The 15907-nt window shown below is 42.6% G+C and overlaps 1 protein-coding gene across 2 annotated transcripts in view; it reads right to left on the bottom strand.

The window, feature by feature from the left end:
- lrpprc (leucine rich pentatricopeptide repeat containing) overlaps window positions 1-15907 on the bottom strand; it is a 66260-nt gene that overhangs the window by 8490 nt on the left and 41863 nt on the right. For both annotated transcript variants that reach the window (XM_022763792.1, XM_022763793.1), the window contains exons 26-34: window positions 11103-11171; window positions 10877-10967; window positions 10180-10322; window positions 8186-8309; window positions 6980-7106; window positions 3882-3970; window positions 3595-3799; window positions 1913-2040; window positions 1691-1806 (exon numbers count right to left, since the gene is read on the bottom strand). In XM_022763792.1, coding sequence (XP_022619513.1) covers window positions 1691-1806; window positions 1913-2040; window positions 3595-3799; window positions 3882-3970; window positions 6980-7106; window positions 8186-8309; window positions 10180-10322; window positions 10877-10967; window positions 11103-11171 — 1092 coding nt within the window. The remainder of the gene's footprint in view (window positions 1-1690; window positions 1807-1912; window positions 2041-3594; window positions 3800-3881; window positions 3971-6979; window positions 7107-8185; window positions 8310-10179; window positions 10323-10876; window positions 10968-11102; window positions 11172-15907) is intronic.

Genomic DNA, 15907 nt, shown 5'->3' on the forward strand with positions numbered 1-15907 from the left:
TCTTTCTACCCTAATCTCATACTGGTTTTACCATATATTACAATAATATAATATAATATAATACTGCAAATTCACTCTCCTTTGGCTGTGTGTTATTGGTAACCTCTCAGATTTGGTTGTATTAGAAGCCTTTTGTCTGCTTGTTCAAAAGGTACCTGATTGATGACTATTTTTGATTGATTGAAATTGATTTATGAGATTTTAATGTCAATCTAATATGTCCACAACCACTGATGTAGATCAGGGTGAAATGGGAGCAGATGAGATTGTGTGACAGGAACATAATATGACCTGAAAAACAGATTCTGTACTTCATGTTTAAATAGTGATGAGGTGTAGAAAGTGAGGGTAGTAAGTAATGTATCTGTATTCATTAGTGTGCTCTCCATTCACACATGCAACTGAATGACTGAGAGGGATAATCACTCAGCAAGTGAGAGAGAAATAATCACTGTTAGAGAGGAGGAAGGAACAGACTCTCTCTTTCTTTCGCTACCTCGTCCTCTCCATCCTTACACCTGTCCCTGACCCATCTTGCTTCTACATATTCAAGTCCCCAGGCTCAATGCAAAGTCATCGAGCTGTAATGTATGAACTGTGTTAAATAAGTGAAGTAGCAGGAGGCCAATTTCAGACCTCCAGACTCAGTGGTGTTTATGTGGGCCGGATAAATAAGTCAAAGACTGTGGCGGAAGACTGTCTCCACCATCACCAGGTTTCTGACAACGGGACGAATGCATCAGGGAGCAGTGATGGACTAAATTCACCACCAGGTCCCTTGTTGATTTTTTTTTTTTTTTTTGCAGATTTTAATTACTTTGATAGAATTATTTAAAATGTAGCCAAGTGCAAGACACTCAAATGGAGACAAATATGCTCCAGATGATTTAAAATTTATTTAAAGTGGCTGCAAAAAAAGTTTTATAAAAGACGCAACCGATGTTCCACAGAGCTTTCCTCGTGCTGTGCTGAATCAAGAGGAACCAGCAGTGCATGAGAGGTACCTGCACTTGACCACCTGAAACAACATCCTGAGAATTACATCCAACTATATATTTTGCCATAGTGGAGAGAGGTATTTGGTGGAGAGAGTGTTTATTTTTGGCCTTTTTTTTGTGGTTAAAATCCAGATTCACTTCAGATGTAACCTGCGGTTTTCCTCTGAGATACTGAGTTTCTTTCACAGCAGCCTCCTTATCTCCTCTTCTCTTCACACAGAGACAAAATGGAGAGTACTAACTACATGTGTGATGAAAAATCATTTCATGTTTATACAGTGATGAAGTGGAGTAAAAAAGAGCAGAAAGTCATGCATCTTCACCTGTCTGCATGAATACTAGTCAATTTCCCCCCAATTTAATAGAGTGCTTCACGTCAGTGGACCACAACTAAATACATCTGAAAACCTTATACACACACTCATACTGTAGGTCACCCACCACAAACCAAATGGGCACGAAAAGAAACAAAAAGAAGAACATAAGATGTTGAATTTGAATCTCCTAACATATCGTTCAGCTAAAAATACATCGGTGTGATACTTCGCACATAATTGCCTTGGCTCTCAGGCTTTTGGACGCTCGCACCACACAAACACAACAACACAACACACACAACACACACACACACACACCACACACACACACACACACACACACACACACACACACACACACACACACATACTCACGGCCAACATGAACTTGGCGTCCTCGAATTTGTCCATATCCAGCAGCTGGATGAAGAGGTCTGAAGCTGGTCTGTAGCAGGCAAAGTGGTTGGCTAGCCGCTCTGCCATAGCACTCACTGCAACACAACGTCACAGTTTTGCATTCCTTTTTGCTTGTTGCCTCACTTTGTATTTCTTCTTATATACATGTATTTATTGTGTGTGTATGTGTGTGTATCTTACACTTGTCTATGGCTTTGTCGTTGTTGTCTTCCAAGATCTTCCTGAAGACGAAGGACATACTGGGGTTTGTGCTGTCTGGACTGGTGTAGACTGACTCCAGCAGCTCCACTGCTGACTCCACATCACCACTGAAGAAGGGTGGAGGGGGGTGAGAATGAATGAGTGAGAGGGAAACAAAGGGTTAGTTTATGATGGAACAAAACTACACCCAAAAACTTGTACATGTTTAATCTTCAAACAGATAAACAGAATATATGAAAAACAAACCGTAACTTGAGACAAGAGGGTCTCAGAGAGAAAAATGACACGTCAGTAAAACCATGATTCAGCTTTGTAAGTGTGATGTGACCACTTGGGAGAGGAACATACACATAAGATATAAGACACAGGCCAGATTAAACAACAATAAGAACTGCTCCACATGCTGTTTTTTTCTGTGATTTATTATTAAAATGACACTGATTTTATTTTTTGTCCTTTACAACCTCCCCCTGAGTGCTCAGTCCTCCACTGATGCTCACTCACACACACTCATACTGTGAAATCTTTTTCTGCTGAGGTTGCCATGAGCAAACAAAGCCTGCACACCAAAGCACTACAAATCTAAAACAACTCATTCTGGCAACCCGACCTCGCTACTAACACTTTACGCTCCCTGCTCCCTCCCCACCGTCACCAGCTGTAATGAATATTTAACACACAGGCTGCGTGCACGTCTCCGTGTATGTATATGTGTGAGCGTCCAGAGGTGGGGGGAAACATATCTACGCTGATTGTTGCGACTGGGACCGTCTGAATAATTCAGCGGGGCGCCCCTCTAAATGTGGCGCTCTGCTTTCCGGAGCCTGCCTGCTTTTTCCGCCCCGGCTCTTAACCAGTCAGCTTGACTCAGATACAGCGGGGACGCACGTGTCAGAGCCGCTCAGAGCGCAGCTCCCACAGGTCAGGGTTCAAGCTGACAGGCCTGCGCTGCGATGGCCAATCGGGCGTGAGACCGTCCTGCTATTCTTCACTTCCTGCTGTCCCTCCGAGTTGGCATTGGGGACGCCGCCGCTCAAGCCGGGGGACAGCGCTAATGCGGCAAGTAGCACAATGAAAGTTTGATGCACAATGTGTTTTAGATTTTGTTCTCTGATGTTTAAGAAGCAATGGAGCCGCAATGGAAGATGGGTGACTTCATGACATTAAAAGGAATCCATGAATAATCCTATTACGCCTGAGTTTCCTATTTGTACTTGACGCCCCACTCGCCCCGTAAGCTTTTATGTTGAGAGTGTGACAACCTGGGTCTCGTCACACTCGGCTGCTGGTACTACATTAAACTGTTTATCTCAGTGTGCTGAACATGAAACACAAAAGACTTATCACTAAACTGAAATTGAAATACTTTACTCATGCAACATGTTGGGCGTCCATCTGTACTCCTTTGACTTTACATGATGGACGTCCATGTGCAAGAATTAGAGATGAGGACATCTTTCTCAAAAGCTGCATATGCCTAAAAATCCTAAATTAAAGCCTCTTGTGTAGGCGATTATAGGATCTTCCAAATTACTCTGATGTTGTAAGTTTTTGTTTGTATAACAATGAGACGAGTCTGGAGTCGCCACACTCAGAAATCTTCAACTCTGCTCCTAAAACACATAAAACTAAATCGACACATATACGTTTGGCAGTCTTACTTCTTGATGTGTCCCAGTGCCGTGTTGTTGACAAACATCATGCTGGACAGGTTCAGGGTTGTGCCGAGGCCCTTCATCAGAGACTCCACTTCCTGGATGCCAGCCACGTCACCGTGGCTACCTAGGGCCTGAACCAGTCTGGTGATGGCGAGCTGCGAGGGCACTTGGTCCTCCTGCAGCATAGACTTCAGTTGCTGAAAAGCATCTGTGGAGGAGAGCGGGAAGTGAGTCTGTGCGTGTGACATGGGTATACGTGCATGTTTTCCATACATGTGCCTGTTTCTTACCTTTGGCCTGGCCTCTCTTGCAGAGAGAGATGACGACCAAACTGGTGGCGATATCACTCAGCTGGAAGTTTGGCATATGAGACACGGCACTGAGAGAGACAGAGACAAAACATTTTCTTACGCCTTATTTGGGTCAATATGTTGAAAACGTCAAAGTATGAACTCCCAAGGACAAAAAGAAACTACAAAATAATGGCTCATGGGTAAGGGGGGCCATGACGTGATTGAAATTCATCAGCGATTATGTCATACTGGGGGCTATCCGTTTAATATATCTGGTTGCATTTGGGCAATCAATGAGCAGAAACGTTTTACTGTACTATTGGATGGCTCTTTGGATAACACAGTATGCAGCAGCTCAGCTGCCAGCAGTCTTTATTTATGTGAGGTATTATCGTGCATCGTGTAATCCCATATGGAACGGGCCATTTCTATATAAAGAGAAAAATGTATTTATCTTGATATTAGATGTCACATACATGACAGAAGATTTTATCCACATCTGAGTGGTGTTGCAACATGTAACTTCTTATCAGGGTGGAGTGTACACAGCTATAGAGTGTGTTATTTCTAACTTCAAAGCTGATACTGTACCATTAAAAGCAAATCTTTATAATCTGTGACGACTGAGTTAATATCTCTGCGCCGTCTCCCTCTTTAGGGTTCTGAGCTGGTCCATTATACGGCATCACATTTAGAGAAACATTAAACTCCACAGAGACGGAGTGGATAAACACATGAGCTGAACGACAGGAAGACAGACAAGACAATGAGAACAGCTGTGACTGACAGCTAGCCTGAGCCTCTTGTAAAGCGCCTGCTGTGACCCTGAAAATAATACAGACATCAAACAGTTGATTGATGCCACCGTATATGATGATGTGCCTTCCTGCTGAGCTCCCTCACGTGAGTGTTTGTGTATGTGTGTGGTATTATGTGGGAGGGTGAGGCCTCGGAGCTGCTCCTGCTCCTCGCCACTTCTTCCTCCTCCCTCGCGCCGTCTGCTCGTCTATTTTCTGTCCCTTTCAGCCCACCTCCTTTTCATTTCTTTGCCACTAAAACCTCAATCAAGCCTGCCTCCTCGTCTTTTTTATTTTTTTTTATTTATTATTATAGCCCTGCAACCAGATTAATCCGTCCGCTCAATTGAGCATCAGGCCGGCAATCCTTATCACCACAGCGACACCAGGCCAAGCAGCATTCGGCAGCTGCTGTGACAGGGTCACGGCGGAGATTGGAGTGGTAACAGGGTCGCGGATGGATTGCCGTGGAGACCAAGTGGTGGTGGGGGGTGGGGTCAGAATTATTCTTATCGGGTGGGAGAAAATCTCTAGAGGCTGTCTCTCACTCACCTTTTCTCTCTCACACACACACACACTGCTGCTCTCTCTTGCCTTCTCCTTCTGGGGGTATTGTGCTTTTGCCAAGGAATCCATCATCCACCTCTCTCTCTCTCTCTCTCATCATCATCATCACTCTCTCTCAATCCCTTAATCTCACCATAAGCACCCCGCTGCTCAATTCTGTACAGATTACCCAAAAAACAAACACACACACCCACACGCACTGAGAATTAATGCCTATAGCGTCTTCATTAACCTCGTACGTGATTAAATCTAGCCCTCCTCCCCTCGTTCACTCCTCTTTTCCTATTTAGCTCTTTTTATCTGCTTCCTCTCCTCCTTATTTCCATCTTTCCCCCCGACTTTCCTCTCAGCTCATTTCACTTCTCATTTAGAGTGCAGATAAACTAGGCTTTTATCCAGGCAGGGATGCCATAAACCAATTCAAACAGAGACTGGAGATGGGTTATCGCTTGTATTGCTTCGCGCTTGTTGAAACATGGGTCTAAAATTGATATGATTATTCCTCATAACATAAGAGAGTGAACCATGTTGAGACGCAAAAACAGGGGAGAGACTGATAGTGTAATAGATGTTTTCACATTTTTTTCTTTCTCTACAAATTAACAGCGTCTCTTCTTTGTATTATGTGCTTTCTATTTTATTTATTTTTTTAACTGTGTTTTTTCTCTGCAGAAAGAAAAGTGATATAAAGAGACAAACAAAAGGAGATAAAGAAAAAGGAAAAGGAGGAGATTACCCAGACAGACAAAGAGAGCAGAAAAGATCAGCGACGGGCTAAAGCCAGAACTCTAATACCTCTGTCTGTCCATCCATTTGTCTGCAGGCTCTTGCCCTGATATGGCCCCATAACACAACAACACATGATACATTACTAATTGGAAGAAGATTGATGTTTTTGAGCAAAGTCACCCGCTTCCCAGAAATCCAAAATTAATCTGTACATCTGAGCGTGTGTGTGTGTGTGTGTGTGTGTGTGTATCTTGCGGCTTAGTAAGAACCACTGTTCATATCCAGCAGGGCTGAGTGTGTTAGCACACAATCAGTTTATAATCCTCATGTCTAGTGAGGAGACGTAGTTTGAGCCCGAGGTGACCTGGTGCCACAGACTGAGGAGGCGGGGAAAGTAGCAGAGCATTGACCAAACTACATGTTGAATTTGTCCGTTTTTTGTTTTGTTTTTGTTTCGATGTCAAGATACAAAAGTCTGTCTGCCCTAAAGGTGAATATTTCTCAATAGGCTCATCTAATAACAATTCTGATTCATGATGATCTGAACTGACTAAAGACACTACAAAGACATGGGTCCCCAAAGCAAACAGATGAAGAAATTGCCCATGTTTCCCCAGGGAGCCAAACCTGCTATCTACTTACACATACTGTTTATGCCTGTAATCATAATTGGGATGAACAGTAATGTTGAACCCTGACTATGTCTCAGGAGGTCGGGTCTGAAGCGTGCCGTCCACTAATCGGAAGATCGGTGGTTCGATTCCCGGCTCCTCCAGTCTGCATGTCGAAGCGTCCTTGGGCAACATACTGAACCGCAAATTGCCCCCAATATAACATTGGTGTGTGAGTGAAAAGCTGTATGTGTAGAAAAGGTGCTGTATGAATGTGTGTGTGGATGGGTGAATGTGGCTTGTGGTGTAAAGCACTTTGACTGGTTGATAAGACGAGAAAAGGCCCTACTTATTTACCTTTATGTTGTTGCATTTATGTTAAGCCACTTACATGTCCTTGACTCCCATGGCATCCTCAATGGCTCCCTCAGCCAACAGCGCACGGATCAGGTGGTCATATGTGGCAGGGGTTAACGACACACCCGTTTTATCAGATTTCTTAAGCATCCCCAAGGCTTCTGCAGAAAGAGAGCGAGAGAAGGAGAGGGAAAGAAAAAAAATCAGTTGGAGGTTGGACAGGATGAAGAAAAGCGGAATCTGAGATAATCTTCATATTACTGGATTAATAGAGTAATCTGCTTCCACAAAGACGACTACAGTGGTGAAACATCGTTAATATGTTTAAATTTTAAAATTTAGATGAAATTTGGTGCTACTTGCTGTAGGTGAGTCCAAACGCTCAATCAAGCAATTTTCTTTATATTAAAACTGAGTTTTAAATCTGTGTAATTTGAAAGTTTTGCCTGCACTTGGCTGAGATTTAATGCTCAACTCTTGTGGCTCTACCCAGCTTTTAAGGTGTCAGTATTGTTCAACCTCCTTCACCTTCTGACCTCAGAACAGGGGTGTGGGGTGTGTCCGACAGTTTTTGTAACTTTCAAAAAAGATGGTGCGTCATTATCCCAATTTTTTAACGATTATGGCTGCAGGTATTTTCATCCCGGGCCTAGCGTGGCCATTAGGAACAAATATAAACACTTTTGCTCTCAGATATGATCGGCTTAAATGTCACGAGCAAGTTCGTTTCAGGTGTAACTCCATTATCTGTCCGTTATCTGGTCCATAATTACACTGTATGGTTCCCTCCCAGCAGGAGCCATATAAAATGCTTTTTCAAGCAGAAGAGTCACACTTATAGCTACCTGCCCAGCATAAATCAGAAAAAAAAGCTAAGTGAATGAGCGGCCAGTGGCAGTAGTCAGACATCTAGGAAGCTTGATATTCTAGATCCAGTGAATTTTCTCAGGATTTGGAGCCAGAAAAAAAGGCAAGTGTGAAACGGATCTATATTCATCAGATGACAGGACTCCAGCTGAAAGCCCATGTTACTGATTGTGCTGCTCCTTTTAATAAACAACAAATAAAATTCATAACCCAAAAGTACATCAGGGCTGCAGGGGTCTTTCTCTCCCTCAATGCTCAGATATTTGTTAATGCAGTTTCACATGGAATTGAAGTGTTTCGAACCAGCTGCTTATGTGTTTAATTCAGCTCTGTGTCATGTGGGACAACAACACCGCGGCGTCCTGCTGCTCACCTTTGGCTCTGCCCTTCTTGCAGAGGGTGAACAGCCGGGTCTCGTATTCAGTAACACCTTCTGCTGTGGTGGGGGTGGTCGATGCCTTCACCTGCTGCTTGGTGGCAGCTTCTTCATACCACGTCTGTAAATGACACAAAAACACACACACACACACACACACACACACACTCACACACACACACACACACACACACACACACACACACACACACACACAGAAAATAGTGATAAAACTCAGTCTGATGTTTCCATCAAAACACAGCTACATTCAAGCCTGTGCACGTGTTCAACTGTGCGCTGGCAATGAGCTGGTGTGTGTATGACAGTGCAATAATGCTGGGCAGGCATGGCAGGGTCCCCTAATGCTCGGTCACCCGTGTACCCGCGAGGGGAGGGGGTTAAGCTGTATTGGCTGGGGGCAAATTAGGTCTGGCACCCCAGGGGCAAAAGAAAAGTGTATGTGTGTTAGAGGGTATGTGTGTCGGAGCAAGGGTGTCAACTCAAGAGCCCCTGGGGTCACCAAGTTCAACGCCCCAGGCAACAGCAATCACTTCCTGTCTCATCATGCTTCGGGCCATCGGAGCACACTTGCATGTGCAAAGCGAAGCAGCGAGGAGGAGTGGAGCAACAGAACACAAAGAAACAGATTATTACAGCATCCGCTCCGTCTTTATTGTATTCAATTGAAAAAAATAAATAAAAATCCTGACTCTCTCCGCTTAATTTTGTCTTTTGGTCAGAATACGGTTCAGCACACATGCATATATGTAACTAAGCATCCAGCGGCAGCCATATGGTGGCATTTAGCTGCTGGCTAAATTAGTCTGGCATTACAGATTTACAGACAGATCAAGCTGTAATTCCTTTCACCAGCCAGCCGGTCTGATTGACCACACTTCAGATCAGAGCTTCAATCCTGTTTCCTCTGTATGTAATGAAGAGAGGCTTAAAGTGGAGCAGGGTGGGGTGGGGAAGAGGGGGCTGTGTGGACAGAGCAGCTGATAAGAGTTTTCAGAGGGTTTTTGGGGTCAGTTCCTGTGATCAGAGGTTCGGATCAACTTGCTCTTCGTTTAATCTATTCAGTAAGCAACGGTTTTTATTCAGAAAAAATAATAAAAATCAACTTGTGGTGTCATTAGTATGAAAATAACTGAGAATGAGACCATTGTATTTTAAATGATGGTGTGCAGCTTCAGTTTATATTTGGCTATACTCAATACTCATCTGTGTCACTCCATATCTTTACAGGATAACATACAGCATTTTAGGCACTATCAATGTATATATTTAAACTTAGATGGTCCCAGTTTTTAGTTTTATGTCAGTTACTCATCATGGTTTCAGTTATTTCTGTTTTTATTATGTCATATCTGATCTACAGTGCCTGTCTGTGCCCTTGTGTTGTTTGTTTTGTGTTCATGTGTGACTTGGCTGCTGTAATACTACAAATTCCCATTTGTATTTAATAAATTACTCTATCTATTCGGCCTTTTTGGGAAATGAGATGAATTATCTTTTATGGTTATTTATCAAGGACGGCTTTAATATCAAAGTAGAGGAAACAACAGTGAGAAATGACCATCACAAGTTCCCAGAGCTCAAGGTGAGACTTAAAAACTGCTTTTTGTACAATGAAATTAATGAAATCGAAAAAGATATTATTATTATTAAGATATTTACCATTTTTGCTCAACTAATCATCTCAGGCTATAACCAAGGGTACCTCAACTCCATCTCATTCAAGATTTAACGACAGAAATGTATGCACAGGCACAGCTGTATTGTGTGTTTAACCATCAGTGCTTCATGGTTGTGTGTCATGTTTGACCTCAGGCTCTTATAAAGTCCTCCAAAACTCTTGGGAATCTCTTGGCCTTTACTTTCAGGTTCCTCTGGCCCTCCAGGGAACCTCCTGGCAATTATTCTTCTGAATAACACATCTGTCTAATGAGCGTTATTGGGATGTATGGATTATAAAGCTGACGTTTTACCTCAGGCACTTCGAAGGGCACCTTCTGGCCGTTACTCTTCAGGATGTCTGCCAGCATACGCAGGGTCCTCTCCTTGGGAATGATGTTCTCCTCCTGCATTTTTGTCCACAGCGCCTCGGCCTTCTCCCAGTTGTTTGTCTTCTCTGAAAACAAGAAACAAGAAAGCAGTGGGAATGAGAAAAGGTTTGTTCTCATTTAATTTATGAGAGCCATGACACGTGTGCTTGTACAGTCGGTCAAAGCGCTCCATGCTGACAGAGGTCAATCAAAGTACTAATCTGATCAACTGACTGACCCTCAACTATGCTGTAATTTAGGAAACACACCAACTAGTGGTGTGTGTGTTCACGCAGGGAAGTGGGGGTAATGGGTTGACAATCAGCTTCAACACTCCAATCACAACTGTTATCTGCTCTGCGCTCCTCTGCAGCAATCACACCATGTCTTCTGCTTACTTCTGAGCGATCCCATTCTCCTTCACTCTCTCACACACACACACACACACACACACACACACACACACACACACACACACACACACACACACACACACACACACCCTGGGGCAAGAACACTGTGCGCTCACAACCCATCCAGAGTTGGCGGGTCACGACAGCACGAGGGGATTGCAGGTAAATAGGAGGTCAAATACACCCACACACAAACAGACGGACGAAGCAGAAAGAAAGAAACTTACTGCACAGACGGAGGATGTAACTGTACATCTCATCTCTGTCGCACTGAAACAGTTTGGCCGTCATGTCTACCATCTGCTCCAAGGCCTCCATCTATATACACGCAAACACAACAATACATGATTAAAGTTGGAATTTTTGTATTTTCAATTTTCTTTTTTCACTTCCCTCTTCGTGGCCTTGATCATTGCAGGCTGTTATGTTTGTCTGTGTGGGCGGGTGTGTTACCTGGTTGGCAAGAATGCATTTCTCTGCATACCACTGCAGGCGTCCAGGCCTTGCCCTCAGCCCGGGGGTCTGCAAACATTAAAACAGATGAGAATTTTTGAGGAAATAATACAGAGAGCAGATAAATAACAGTATAGGCAAACTGCAGCTGCACTGACCATCTGCTGAATGTCAGTGTGTGGAATGTGATAATTGTGTGGATGTTTTATACATTATGCTGAAAAGGATCCAGTCTGCTTACAGCATCCAACCTAGTCAGGTTGTCTGGATATTAACTGGACCATGAAAATAAAATAAATAACTGTACAAGCATGATATATGTAGCAAGTCAACGAAATATAGGTTAAAAATATATATAACTCTTAAAGCAGTATCTATACGGTAACTGCCTATTGATCCATACTGACCCATCCAGCCATTCAGCATTTTAAATATTGCTATTGTTCGATGTAAACTTATTACAGGCTCATATAAGAATCAATATAGATGCACATTTCACCCGTTTAAAAAATAAGATCTTGTACTTTTATGAGGGTGCAGTGGTTTCACATTAACTTCACACTGATGTATTTGTCAGATAGAAGTTAATGTCTGTGTGGCCTTGAGCGAGCTCACATCATGCAGGTACATAAAAGCCACAGCGCAGTGCATCACTACACACATAACACAATTGAGGATACAGTTGTGTTTAGAGGAGTGTATGACATCAGAGCTGCACAGTGTGGCAGCAACTCAAGACTATTTTCATTTCATCATTTTCATTATTTTGTTGTTTACTGATTGATCATGTAGTTAGTATAACATCAGAAAGAACTCAAGGCAACGTTACTTTAAGATTAACTTGCTTATTTCAACAGTCCAAAAGAGATAAGACATTAATTTTCCAATGATACAAAACATATGAATTCATATTTTGGTGTTTAGCACTGTTGCTTTACTTTAACAGTTAAACTGGTGATCCCTGGTTGGAACTCATATAATATCTGTGAGTCTTCTTTATGAAAAACCGACACATATTTGGAGATTAAAGAAGACAGAAGAAAAACAGAAAAACTTTAATTCATTTAAGACTCAAAACCATGACACTGGAACAGAACTACACAAACAATCTAACAACATTACTACATAAATAATAAAAATATTGCGATATTGCATTTCCCCAAAGGTTTTGTTGTTGTTGTCATGGTTATTATTTTATTTTTGGAAATCTCTTGCAACAAAGATTTGAGTGGAGAAAAAGAAAGAGCTGATCAGGTCGAGAAAAGAGAAAAGACTTCTCAATATTCTCTTAACATCAGATGCTAATTTAAAAAATGTAAAAATAGAACATAGAAGAATATGAGTTTAGGATTAAAATGTGCTGACTATAAAGTCCCACCTGCTGTAAACCGTACGTTTAGGGCACCAATGATTTACAGATAGACTGAGTGTGTGAGCTGTCAAATAAGGGCTGACATAGATTGATCTGCAGGCTCATGTAGCTCAGATTTAGCCTGATATGTGGAGTGACTATGTGATTATTATCATGGAATAACAGTGATCAGGATTTCATCTATCTCTTGGGGCTTTGATACAATCTGAATAAGACTAGGACTGAGAAATCTCACCCTCCCTCTCTTTACTGGTAATCTGTCTGAGAAAAAAGAGAGAGAGAGAGAGAGAGAGAGAGAGAGAGAGAGAGAGAAACAGAACGATCTGCTAGGAAGTTAATCTGAACGGGGATCAACAGCGCTCAATTCCCGCTGGCCTCTTTGATGGGAGCCCATCATACTGTGAGAGGGAGGGGAAAGTCAAGAAAAGATGGGCTTCATCCCTTTCTCTGCCCATCCCTCACTACCTTCATCCTTTCCTCTTTCAATCCCCACTTCTCTCAATCCCTCCCTCTTCCTCCAAATCTCCCGTGCTCCTCCTCGGTCTTTTCCCCTGCCTCTCCATCCCTCCATCCGGCCCAGGCAAAGGCATTATGTTCTTACCCAACCAGCCAAAGGGACAAATTAAAATGTGTTGCACTCACTCTCTCTCAGTCTGTCTAATCTTCTTAGAGACTAAGGCCCAGTGCAAGTGCTCCATCTTTTTTTTTTTTTTGTGCCTGCGACTCCTTTTACTTGGTAAAGTCTTGCAGGCACAAAGCAGCCTTTCGCACATCTACTCGCAAACACATGCACACATATGAATATGTTTGGGATTTTTGAATCCGTCGAGACAAATCTCCCTAATCTGGGCAGAAAACAAAATCCCCAGAAATAAGAAGGCACATAATTTACACATGCACGGGTGGATCAGAAGAATACAAAGAGGAAACAAACAAAAAACAGCGCAGACATTCTCACTTTCTGAAAGAGATAATGGAAAAGGTCAGATTATTAGGACAATCCTCTGACACACACACACAAACAGCAGAGTGTATTACAGGCATTACTCTGCCTCTTTGAGAGTCTTGTGTGGCCTTTGGATGCTGAAACTTTACAGGTTTCTCTCTCATCCTTATGAGCATGTACACAAAAATAAAAAAGATAGAGCCGACCTCGTCTCACCTCCACTTAACAAACCCTCTCCATCTCAATTCCTAATGTTGTAATTCCACTAATCACCTGGCCACTTAGTCCACACACACACACATACACACATGCACACGCACGCGGCCAAACCCCTCTCCCTAACACAAAAACACATAATGGCTCACCACTCTTTAGCAATACTACCTAACCTTGACCATCACACACACACGCGTGCCACAATAATAGGCCCGGCCACCTGACAATCCTCTACCTAACCATGACCATTTAGCACAAAATTGGCCACCTTTCTCTATCATTACATTTAATTAGCTGTGATTAATCAGCTGCCAATTATACCAAACACAGTCTAAAGAGAGACACCACTCTGGACTACCACTTGACGCTCTCACAGGGGAGAAAAAAAGCATTTGTGTGTTTGAGTGTGTGTGTTTGCATATTTGAGTGATAGATATGACTCTATTTGAGTTATATATCACCTGAGCACTATATCCATCGTCATGCAAAGGAGAATAAGTGAGAGTTCAGGAGTGGACTTTCTGTTCACAGACTTTGATCGAAACATCTTCACCGGTTAACTGGGCCTCTGTTTTTGAAATGTATAATCTCAGTGACAGTTTTTGCCTTTTCCTGATTATATTGCACTAAACTGGCACCTCTGTGGGTCCAAGGTCACCACCACTCGGCTGATTCTGCTTTAAAGTTGCATTAATCAATATCATTATATAAACAATAGATGAAATGCCGATGTGTAATGTGAAAGAGGTCACCGACTACAGAGAATTATCATCTGCCTCTGCAGTTCACCTCAGCTCTATCTCACCGTTTTATTTTTGTACGACTCCAGACATGTTTTAAACTGAGTAAAAATACTCTGCTATGATTAATATATGATTAATATCTTTGTTTAACATGATTTACCCACATAAAAAGGTGAAAAAAATGGAGAACCGGGGCTGGAAGCAAATCTACGCTTACTTCCTCATTGAGAAATCAGCATCGGGCCCTGACCACCGCTGCTTGTGCTGCGTTGCCAGGTGAAAGAGTAAAGTGTATCCAGATGTTTAGTGTTAGAGGAAATATCGAAGAGACTCAGCCACATGTTTGAGCCTCAGTGAGTTGAAGGGATTGGTTCCACAGGTTCTAAAACATATGAATCACTGGCTGCCTGAATCCATTTTTATGAGGGCGTCGTCGATTCCCAGCAGTGTCAGGGTTTAAATAGGCGGTCGTGGCTTTGACTGCTTATTTCGCTCATGATATGTCTATTATTATATAAAAAACACCGTATGGACACGTTAACAAGGTAAAAACATGATTTTCTCGGGCGGAGAGCAGAGCGCAGGCCTTACTGCAGCAGCCTGGGTTTGAGTCCAACCGAGGCCCTTTGCTGCATGTCATCCCCTCTCTCTCTCCCCTAACCTCCCTGTCTCTCTGTCTCGCTCTCTCTCAATGTCCTCATTGCAATAAAGCCAAAAATGGCCCAAAAACCTCAACCTCACGCTGTGTGTCCACAGCAAACCAGTCAAACCCTCAAGCTAAAACCCAACAGATGGGGTGACGCAGTTGAGCTTTTGTCACTCTACCCTACATCCTTCATCGACATCGTGTCAGCATGTACATCTGTAAGTCTATTTACGAGGCATCACCAATCTCACACACCACTGGCATGTAGGATAACAGCCATACAATCTAGCAGAAGAGGAATGAGAGCCACAATAATAACAACATGTCAGTAATATTTAAGAGGGTTTGAAAATCCTCAAGAGGGACAAATCCCTCTTTTAGTGCACAACAGGACATGAGAGAGAGAGTCAGAGCGAGGGAGTTAAGTTATTTTTTTCTTCCGTTTTGTTCTCATCCTGATCAGGAAACATAATGGCCTTGTTTCCCTTCCTCTTATGTCAAGCTCATCCCTCTATTCATTTAATCATCAATCTCTCTGTCCTCCAGTCCCTGACTGCCCATCCATTTTTTTTTATCCATGTGAAAATCGCTTCTTATCTGCCTGCTTTGCCTCTCTATTTTTCTCACACTAATCTACAGGGTTTTATAGCAGGACTTAAGATGACAAAGATATAAATATTCATGAAATATTCAGGTCAGACGAGCAATGACAAAAAAAAAAAAAAAAAAAAAAAAGAGTTTGGCAATTCCATCCTGCATGACCTCTTTGGCTCCTGACAGTCATGCAGAGGATTTTTATCTAACTATTTTTCATCAGGTAGCTGTAGGTGTGATTGAGAATCTAATTATCTATTGAGATCAGATGCAGCAAGTGGCAGTCGA

Source organism: Seriola dumerili, unplaced genomic scaffold (assembly GCF_002260705.1).
Source record: "Seriola dumerili isolate Sdu_G_001 unplaced genomic scaffold, Sdu_1.0 BDQW01000478.1, whole genome shotgun sequence".
Taxonomy (NCBI): domain Eukaryota; kingdom Metazoa; phylum Chordata; class Actinopteri; order Carangiformes; family Carangidae; genus Seriola; species Seriola dumerili.